At 33.7% G+C, this 11066-nt stretch overlaps 1 protein-coding gene and 1 long non-coding RNA gene across 2 annotated transcripts; one reads left to right on the forward strand and one right to left on the reverse strand.

Annotated features, from left to right (window-relative positions):
* The first annotated feature begins 2699 nt into the window (after positions 1 to 2699).
* On the forward strand, positions 2700 to 4507 carry LOC145052117 (11S globulin seed storage protein Jug r 4-like). The gene is made up of 4 exons (XM_078999929.1): positions 2700 to 2970; positions 3049 to 3305; positions 3400 to 3882; positions 3959 to 4507. The coding sequence occupies exons 1-4, from the start codon at positions 2700 to 2702 to the stop codon at positions 4355 to 4357; spliced, it is 1410 nt and encodes a 469-aa protein (XP_078856055.1). The 3' UTR covers positions 4358 to 4507.
* Positions 4508 to 7385: 2878 nt separating this feature from the next.
* Positions 7386 to 9151, reverse strand: LOC145052118 (uncharacterized). The gene is made up of 2 exons (XR_013683980.1): positions 9019 to 9151; positions 7386 to 7879 (listed from the first exon to the last, which is right to left on the reverse strand). It is a non-coding gene; the product is annotated as an uncharacterized LOC145052118 (long non-coding RNA).
* Between the last annotated feature and the right edge of the window lie 1915 nt (positions 9152 to 11066).

Below are 11066 nucleotides of genomic sequence, written 5' to 3' on the forward strand. Positions count from 1 at the left end.
TTAGTTTTAATGATAAACTTAACAATACTCACTTGTACTCTTACTATTCTAATGGAGCTTAAAATGATTTTATTTACTCTTTGTGTTCTTCATGATTGATTGATTCACTTGATCTTTACTATTCCGCACATGTTATCATAATTTGGGTCACTACAATAAGTATGTATAACAAAGAACAAACTAACTAAACAGAAAAACAAAGAACACGAGTAATCACAAAGATGCTTTCACTAAGAAAGGGTGTTCTCACCAAGAAAATGAAGGTCAAAAAGACGGTCACCAAGACATTACATTAGGGTTTCACCCTAGTGTTGAATATATATGATTACATAATTGATATCCAGCTAATTAAGGGATGTCTACATATCTAAGTAAAGGTTTGATCCTGATCACAAAGATTACACATCATATATCTATTCTATACATATACATATAACCGCCTAATATACAAAACATCATTATCTTCACGCAGACGCTGATAAGGTCTTGTGTTGTCGTCGGCGCTGGTGGTTAGCATATAAAGTGTTTGACTCATCATATCATAAGGTGTTACCTTACAGTATGCTAGTGTTGTAATTACTACTATATGATATTTGATGCAAGTATGGATTAAAGTGGTATGCTTGGTGCTGGAAATACCAATGTAAAGGAATATTTTTATTCATGATAGTTTTAGTCATTGTAATATCGTAAACTAATATTCGTGGTGGTCTTGGTGACGGTAACACTATAATATTGAAAATGAGTTATTAGTGGTGGTTTTGGTGACATTAACACCACTGTATTAGGATTGGTTATTTGTAGTCGTCTTGGTAACTGTAATACCATGTCGTTATGAGGATGTATAGATGCTTGGATATTAGTATTATATTATGATAATCGCCTTGGTGGCTGTAATATTATCATTGGAGAATTATAAATTAATAGTAACCTCGGTGGTTAAAATGTTATACGTGTAATAGAATATATTGCAATGAAAGTTTGAATGTTGCAATGTCAGAGGATAAATTATTGGTTGGAGTAGTTTGTAGTATATGTAGTATAGATTATTACTGAGAAGAGGTTAGTTGGAACTGATAGTAGCTTACTTGAATGTAAGTCTAGTATGAATGATAAATGACAGACTTGGAGTCAATAATTTTGTATTGTGTATCGAATGATTGGAGGACGCATTAGGGTTATAGGGTTGAGGATGTGATAATATATTCAGTTGTGTAATTAATTTGCATTTTGTTAATTTGGTTACTCACCAAGCTCATTGTAGCTTACTCTTTTGATATGTGTGTCTTTCAGGTTCAAGTGGATATGTAGAATGAAGTGAAGTTAGTAGCGACCAACTTGGATTCTTACATTAGATTCTTGTAAGATCCACTTGATAACTACTTGCGTTGATTTATGATATGATTGTACACTGACTTTGAAATTATTCATGTTTTGTAAAAAAAAAAAAATGGGTGTACTTTGTATTAAGAATCTAAGTGTTACAATAATGGTTACTTTAATCAATATTTCAACTAGACATTAACAAACCGATCTTAGACCGATCTTGAAAAAAGATCAAGATCAAACTGGAATAAAACGAAATTGGATAGAAAAAAGACAGCACCGACCCAAAACCATCTGAGACCGGTCCAAAAAAAAGACCAGTTTGTTTCAAGACCGGTCCCAAAAAGTATCAGACCGACACGAGGCCGATCCAAGACCAACCCGAGACCGTTCTAAAAAAAGATCGGAAGCGAAAGTTTATATACATGTAATTTTTATGTTAATTACACGTTTTTAATCACATTACCCAACTTCTTCCTTTCATTCTTTTATTAAATTGTAGTGTATCATTTTTATTAAATCTTAACGTAACATTTTGGTGTTAATCACACACTTAATATTAATAGAACTTGAAATCGAAACCAACAAATCGAAAAATATCAAAAACTAAATCGAACTGGAAAAAAACGTATGCAAAACCGCGAGACCGGATCAAATAAAGACCGAAACCGGTCCCAAAAAGATCGAACCGAAAAGGACCGATCCAAAAAACCCAGCCCGAGATTGTTTGCGAGTGGAATGAAAAATGACCGGAAAATTTTCAAACCATTCCAAAAAAGACCGTATTTTTGGAGACCGATTTGATACTATCCAGAGGTGTGAATGTGCATCGCTAATTCCTACATCTAATTTTTCCTATTTAAATATACAAGGTACGTAATTGATATAATGATAGTTTTTGAATTGTGAAAGAAAATATTATGCTAAATCATTAGAAAATATTATGGTAAATCATTTTTTTATATACATGAGATAGTATACATTACCATATATTAATTTAACCATAGATCTTTTGAACTTGACTTGACGATAAACCATCTAGCACTTTTCTATACTACATTAAAAACTGCTCTCATATACATTTCGAATATACATATAATGATAAGGGCATATCGCCGTATTCAAGTGAAGAACGTTCAGAGAACAAATGACGACAAGATCCAAATAAAGATACAGGGTACCACCGTTTGATGAGGAAAACCAGAATCCACCGACTTGAGGTGTTATCCCCACGTCCATCCATGCCATGCAAGCTGCAACTTGGCTCCCTTTTTCCTGACATCACCACCTTATGTGTCAACTCCTCACCCTCCCTCCACCTCTTTAAATTCTACCACCACCCTCATCGCCACCATCACTCCACACCAAGCACAATGGCTAAACTCTTTCTTTCCTTAAGCCTCCTTCTACTCGTCCATGGCTGCTTAGCTTTCCAACAGAAAAACGAGTGCCAGATTCAAAGAATCGATGCTGTCGAGCCCAGACAACGTGTCGAATCAGAAGCCGGTTTCACCGAGTTCTTTGATACAAATGACCAGCAATTCCAGTGCGCCGGCGTGGAGGTCATCCGCCACCAGATAGAACCGCAAGGCCTGCTCTTGCCTTCGTACGTAAACGCCCCTATCCTCTTCTACGTTGAACAAGGTACACATTTAATACATGACGAAAGCAAAACAGATTTTTATGGAATTAATGTAACCTTTAATTTGTTTGTGATATTAGGGAAGGGTTTTCAGGGAATGACGTTGCCTGGTTGCCCGGAGACATATGAAGTATCTCAACAACAATTTCAAGGACGTAAAGGTGGACAGTCTTTCCAAGATCGCCACCAGAAGATCCAGGAATTCCGACAAGGAGATGTCGTTGCCATCCCTGCCGGAGCTGCACACTGGATCTACAACAATGGACAAGACGATCTTGTTCTTATTGTTTTGCTTGACAGCACCAACTTCGCCAACCAACTCGACCAAAACCATAGAGTAAGTAGATCGATTACACACACGATGCCATAAACGACCTAAATGTTCAAGATTCATCGCCGTTGTTGATCATTATAGAGCCTTATTGTTGCAGAGATTCTTCCTCGCCGGAAACCCACAACAAGAACAAAAACAGCAACAAGGACGACAACAAAGCCCACGGGGTACACGTCAACAAGGCCAATCACTAGAAGCCGGTTCCAACAATATTTTCCAAGGATTCGACGTGGATGTTCTTGCCGAGGCATTCAATGTGGATAGAGAGACAGCTGAGATGCTCCGATGTGAAGATGACCGGAGAGGTCACATTGTCAGGGTTGAAAGAGGCCTTAAGGTTGTCAGCCCTTCGATGAGCCGTGAAGAGCAATGGCAAGGTCAACAAGGCGGACGTGGACGTGGTCAAGACAACGGTTTCGAGGAGACCATTTGCTCGATGAAAGTCAGAGCAAACATAGACGACTATACCCAAGCTGATGTCTACAACCCACAAGCTGGCCACTGCAACCATCTCAACAGCTTCAAGTTACCAATTCTCCGCCTTCTTCAACTTAGCGCTGAACGGGGTGTTCTTTACAAGGTAAGAAACTTAAACTTTAATTTGGTAGAATCAGATATGAGTCAAGATCTAAAACCAATGTTGCTACTCTTTGCAGAATGCTATAATGGGACCATACTGGACAATGAATGCCCACAACATAATCTACGTGACAAACGGGAACATGAGGATGCAGATAGTGAACGATGAAGGGCAAGCCGTGTTCGACGACCAGATCCAGGAACGACAGCTGGTGGTGGTACCACAGAATTTCGCGGTGGTGAAACAAGCTGGGGAACAAGGGTGTAGGTGGATCTCCTTCAGGACCAACGACAATGCGATGATCAACACCTTGGCCGGACAAACCTCCGCCATAAGGGCGTTGCCAGTGGATGTCCTAACAAATGCGTACCAGATTCCGAGGGAAGAGGCTCAGAAACTTAAGTACAGCAGGGAGGAAACTGTTATGTTCAGCCCTGGTTCATTCTCCTCCCGCGGAAGAGCGCCCAGGGTTTGAGGTCGTGGTTTGACGGTTCCTTGAGAATAAAACGTGTTGCAGGCTGTTGACTAGTATCGACTTCCATGTAAAAAAAAAAAAAAGGAAGAGCTTCTTTCGTTTTGATGCTTGTTCGAATAAATAAAACGAACCTACGACGCATTTCATGTGTAATTAAACTTTTGAGGCCATATTGCAATAATAACAACTTTGCTTCTATTTTAATTCCTCCATATGAAAAAGTTTATTTAACTTGATCAACTCAAGTTAATCGAGTCTCTTTAAGTAGTTTCGAGTGATCGAAACTCTAACTCGAAATTAGGTAGAAAAGGCGGCTCCGCTCGTCTCCCATTGGCTTTTTTTTTTATAGGAATTGCATCAACTTCCATTGGCTTTTTTTTTTTATAGGAATTGCATCAACTTCCAACTAGGGTAGGGATCAGCAAAGCAAAGGAACCGGCCCGAATCGGGAACCAAAGTCGGCCGAAATTAAGAACCGAACCGGACCGCCGGTTCTACCGGTCCCGGTTCCTACCGATTCTTGCCGTGTCTTCAATGTTGGAACCGATCCTTGATAAATAACAACAAATGGTTCCAGTTTTTGCCGGTTCCCGGTTCCAAAAATATACAAGAATATGATCCTGGTCTCGGCCCGACCAATTCCATCGGGTTCCAGTTCCGGTACCGGTTCCGGCTAGTTCTCCGGTCCATATGCTCATCCTTATAGCTAGGTATCCGTTTTTTCTCTTTTAGGTAAATATAATTCTTAAATTTGCGTTTAAATTTTATTTTTTATTATGTTTTTTTTAAATGGTAAATATACTAAACTACACCTAAATTATTCAATCTATATTCAATATTCACAATGATACTTGAACCCTCACATATTCACAATGATACTTGAACCCTCAAACTTAAGAAAGAAAAACAACAATACTTAAATTTTAGTTATAGATTATAACATTAATATTTGTTATATGGCATGGAAAATCATCAATTCTATTTTTTATGTTTTCTAATGTATAGTCTCACATGATAATAAAAATTTTTTAGAGTTATTTAGGGTGTTTGGTCAAGCTTTGTAGTTTCCAAAACGGTGGTCAAGCTTATTTAGTAAGTTTTTTAACTTCTATATGTATAAGCTAAAACTAATGTTTGGATAGAATTTTTTTCAAAAATAACTATACTATTACTCTTCATTGCTCCTAAGCATTTTTTTTTTCAAAAACTCCATTTTAATACATTATAAGTTAATAAGTTAAAAAGTTTTTCATTTTAAATAACCACTCCCAAACACCCTCTTAATCATTATGTTTGTCTTAATAATTGTGGGTGCTATCAATCGAATTTGTTGTAATTATAAGTTAATAAGTTAAAAAGTTTTTCATTTTAAATAACCACTCCCAAACACCCTCTTAATCATTATGTTTGTCTTAATAATTGTGGGTGCTATCAATCGAATTTGTTGTAAAAAAACATTATATGATAGAGCACAAACTTTTAAGTTTGGTTCTAAGAGGTTATTATCCTTTTTTAGTGGTATGGATCCTTAAACTTTATAATAATGGGTTAAATGACGGATTGTCGCCTATTAGACTAGGCTATCCGGTTACAAATCATACATGACATGTTAATTGACAATTGTGAGTCCACTTGTTAAATGAAGTCTGTATGAGAGGCAAAATCTATTTTCTTCTCATTTACGAGGGCTCCTCATTTACATATATTGATTTGAATATATGGTTCTGTCTGAATAAAAAACGATTCGCGTACCTTCTTTGAAATAGATTTGCTTACTACTTTGTGTAAAGGAAAAAAAACAATTATCTTATACGATGGAAAATGATCAAGGGCATCCTCAGTATTTGAAAGTTGACGTACACTTTGACGAGTATTTTATTCAATGTTCGTTCAAGATGTTAAAGGCGGAATATTCATATTTACCGACCACGATTTTGTTAGTATGAATTATACTGACTGTGTTACTTTTCTTGAATGTTTCTTGGGTGAGCGTTATGTAAAAATGTACGATTGTCTCCCTAATAAACCGTTTCATTCTAGTATTCGACAAATAAAATGTGATGTAGACGATCGATGTCGAATTCATAGATATTTCATATAGTATGGGAGGATGTAAAGCTTCATTATTCATTGACCACTTTGGTGATGATTTAGAGGGTTGATTAGAATCCAGTAAAGATGAAGTAGTTAGTCCTGATGAGGTGGAATCAGGTATTCATGGTCCAATAGAAGAGGACATAAACATAGACAATTTATCATTTGACTTGGATGAAGGAAATTATGAAATAAACAATACTATGAATGATGCTTTTTTTAGTAAGTTATGCATGGATGAGGAAGCTGAAATAGAAGAAAATACAAATAGTGTTGAAGAAGTGGCTGATGAAATTATCATTGATGAGGAAGGTGAGAACACTACCAAAAAAACTAAGTAATTACCTACAGCAGTATTGGTAGGAAATCCGTAGGAACAAGGTATTACCTACATATTTCCTACAAAAAAACGGAAATCCGTAGGAACAAGGTATTACCTACAGATTTCCTACACAAAACGGGTTGTAGGAAAAACCCTCGTGGGTAATTTTTTCCTACAAATTAACTACAAACCTTCCTACGCATTTCCTACGGAATATTCTATTACAAATTTAACTACGGAATACCTGCGGAACACGTTAACTACGGAGTACCTGCAAATTACCTACGAAACACTTACAAACTACCTACAAATTATTTTCCTACAGAATACCTACAAACTGATTTTCCTACAGAATGTCTACCAACTACTTTTCCTACAGAATACCTACCAACAACTTTTTCTACGGAATACCTACCAACTGCTTTTGCTACAGATTACCTACAAACTTTATTAGATTTTATTTCCTACAAAATACCTACAGAATATTTATTTCCTACAATTCAGTCAAAAATCTATTGCTATATTAAATTTATAATTTAAAAAATATCCAATTTTTTTGCTAAAAAAAACCAAAAAAGTAATTAAAATAATAGTCAAATACCATTACATTCATTAACATTAAAATAGTCAATAGCATACCATTCATTTCAAATACTCAAAATACCATTACAATACCATGACAAAAGCTAAGAACTAGTCAATAATATAACATTCATTAAGTGTTTTAAAACAAAAACTAAGAACTACTACGTGGATTACCGAACAAATTGATTTGTTTCATAAAGGCCACCAATTGTCGTTGCACTTGCAATTCCAGGGCCAGCTCTACCATTTGCAAAACTAAGCAAGGGCTTAGGGCCCCCAATTGTAAAAGGCCCCTAATTTAAAGCTTATTCTGTTATATATGTATATATACATATTTCTTGGGTTACAAAGACAAGTTGAAGGACCCAAATTTTTTTGTTTGCTTAGAGCCCCCAAATTGGTTGAGCCGACCCTGTGCAATTCCATTTCATTTCGCATTTGTTGCATTTGCAAATCCATTTGACTTTGCTTTCATCCATGGCTTGTTGCATGTTTGACACTTGTTGTCGCAACTCATTTACCTAAAAATAGCAAGACAAACACATGTAGTTAGTAAATGTAATTCAACTTTAAACCATGATAGCAATGTACTTTACTTTTAATTCAATATAAGAACACACTACTCATAATAACAATGTACATTGTTTTTCATATCCATAATATTAACTTTTAATATACATAATAATAACATACTATATTTTTATCCATTATACCATTTTACTTTACATTTCCAATCCATAATATCAATGTACTTAAATTACTATCAATAACAACAATTTACTTTACCTAATATCAATAATAGCAACGTACTTTAATTTTCACCCATTATAGAATTATGTTTTACCTAATTTAATAATAGCAACATAATATCATTTTCAACCATAATAGCAATGCACTTTACCTAATATTAATAATGGAAACATATTTCAATTTTCACCCATAACATAGTATCATTTTCAACCAGGCATATTATGTTATAAAGGACCTGTTTTCTATATATTATTCAGCTTGGTGTCTTGGAAAGAAATAAGTTTCTATAAAGGCTCTATTTATCTTATATGACCTGGTTTAAAACCGGTCTCTATTAGTTCTTTCATATAGGACCCGCCTTTATTAGACGCAGTTGCAAAACCGGGTTGTATAATGCATTTTGACCGGGTCCTTTGACTCTTTTTGTAGTAGCGGTAATCTGTCATTTAATTAATTATAATTTCTTGAGTCTCAATTTCTTATATAACCAATAGATTATATCACAACCTAATGTATAATTATCAACATGTTAACGAACTAATACGAGTAATATTTTCCCCTCACTTAATTTTCATGTACTACTCATGTGCAAATAACCCAGAGACACAAAATTACTAGAAGATTTAAAAGCTAAAATAGTCAAAAGAAAAAAAAAAAGGTCAAATAATCTTACAATAGTATGTTTACTATTGATGCAACAATATGTTTACTGTTTAGTCTTGACCAAAATAAGCCAACATTTACAATATACACGATATGCAACCTTAATTGGAGATATATACAACACACATAACTTATTTAACATAGAATTTATCAAAATCAAGATTAACATTTACTGTCATACATAAACTAGATTTCTGAAAAATTAAAGTCTTGTGAAAGTGTGAGCAAATGAAATCGAAATACATACCTGGGGTGTCGCCGATGGTGGTGTGGGGCAACGACGGTGGTGGTATGGTGCAGCGACGGTGGTGAAACGGGGCAGCGCCGGCGTATATGTGCTGCAGCAGGTCGGAAATTGACGGTGTAAGCTAGGGTTTTGTTTGGGTAAGTTTGATCAATGGGCCCTGTACGATCAGTGGAGCGGGAAATTGAGTTTGTAGGATGCGTAGCAATTTTGTAGGTATAAGGGTCGCGTATGTATTTTGTAGGTATCTACAGATTGGGAAATTGATGTATTATACTTAAATATCATTTGAAACTTATCTATATGCTACGTTTTTTTCAACAAAATTAATATAGTATATAAATATTCTATATTTTTTTTTCAAAATGATATTTACAAAAACAATCGTAGGTAATCTCTAAGTAAATACCTACAGATATAGGTAATCCGTAGGTATTACCTACAGATTACTTACGGGCTTTTTCTTATTTTCAATTTTTATAGGGTTTACTGTCATTTTTTCGTTCATTTTTTTCACAACATCATTATACTTTGATTGCATTGTTTTCACCAAGTTACACATCATATAAACTTACATACAAACGTATGCGTCATCATAACCCATTACCATATTTATATTATACAAAAACCTATCTATGTTTGTTCTTATGCGACAATTATCATCATTAAACAAATACATGATATACTAAACATAATACATACATAAGGTGTGTATCTAAATATGTGTAATTATTTTATTTGTATATACAAAATAACTTTGATTTATATATAAAAAAAAAAGGAAAAAGTTCTAAATGAGTAATCGGTTCTAATTATACATAGGTTTGTATGTAAGTTTATGCTATCTATAATTTGATTAAAGCAAAGAAATTAAAGTATAATGATGTTGTGAAAAAAAATGAAACTAAAAAAACGACATTTGACCCTCAAAAAATAGAAAAAAAAAAAAAAAAACAACCGTAGGTATTCTACGGATTACCTATAGATATAGGTAATCCGTAGGTATTTAGCTATAGATTAACTACGGTCTTTTTTTTTAATTTTCTATTTTTAAAGGGTCAAATATCGTTTTTTTTTCGTTTCATTTTTTTTCACAAAATCATTATACTTTGATTGCATTGTTTTCACCAAATTATACATAACATAAACTTACATACAAACCTATGGGTCATTATAACCCATTACTATATATGTAATATACAAAAACCTATCTATGTTTGTTCTTAAGCGACAATTATCATCATTAAACAAATACATGATATACTAAACATAATACATACATATGGTGTGTATGTAAATATGTGTACTTATCTGTATTTATGTATAGAAAATAACTTTGATTTAAATTAAAAAAAAAGTTATAAATGAGCAATGGGTTATAATGATGCATAAGCTTGTATGTAAGTTTATGTTATGTATAACTTGATGAAAACAAAGCAATGAAAGTATAATGGTGTTGTGAAAAAAAAAAATGAAACGAAAAAAACGACATTTGACCCTCAAGAAATAGAAAATACAAAAACAACCGTAGGTAATCTGTAGGTAAATACCTACGGATTACCTACAGATATACGTAATCGGTAGGTAATTCATAGGTATTTACCTACCGATTACCTACGGTTTTTTTTTCTATTTTTAAAGGTTCAAATGTCATTTTTTCGTTTCATTTTTTCACAACATCATTATACTTTGATTGCATTGTTTTCACCAAGTTATATATAACATAAACTTACATACAAACGTATGCGTCATTATATAACATTACTAGTATATAATATACAAAAACCTATCTATGTTTGTTCTTATTCGACAATTATCATCATTAAACAAGTATATGTTATAATATATATTAGTAGTAGTAGTAGTATTAGTATGATTTTTAATTTTTAATCTGTATTTTAAATATCTAAAAACAAGCAATCCAAAAAAAAGTCTTAAGACTCAAATAATGAAACATAATAATAATGGGAATAATAATAATAATAATAACAACAACAACAACAATATTATAAATCCGTAGGGATTTTCGTAGCTATTTTGTAGCTAGTCTC

This window comes from Lactuca serriola, chromosome 5 (genome assembly GCF_051521515.1).
Source record: "Lactuca serriola cultivar US96UC23 chromosome 5, Lser_US96UC23_V15, whole genome shotgun sequence".
NCBI lineage: Eukaryota > Viridiplantae > Streptophyta > Magnoliopsida > Asterales > Asteraceae > Lactuca > Lactuca serriola.

Excerpts from the sequence above, each read along its gene's own strand:
- LOC145052117 (XM_078999929.1), top strand. The coding sequence starts at position 2,700 with ATGGCTAAACTCTTTCTTTCCTTAAGCCTCCTTCTACTCGTCCATGGC. Across the intron at positions 2,971-3,048 it reads CCTCTTCTACGTTGAACAAG|GGAAGGGTTTTCAGGGAATG; the intron begins GTACACATTTAA and ends TTGTGATATTAG. Across the intron at positions 3,883-3,958 it reads AACGGGGTGTTCTTTACAAG|AATGCTATAATGGGACCATA; the intron begins GTAAGAAACTTA and ends TACTCTTTGCAG.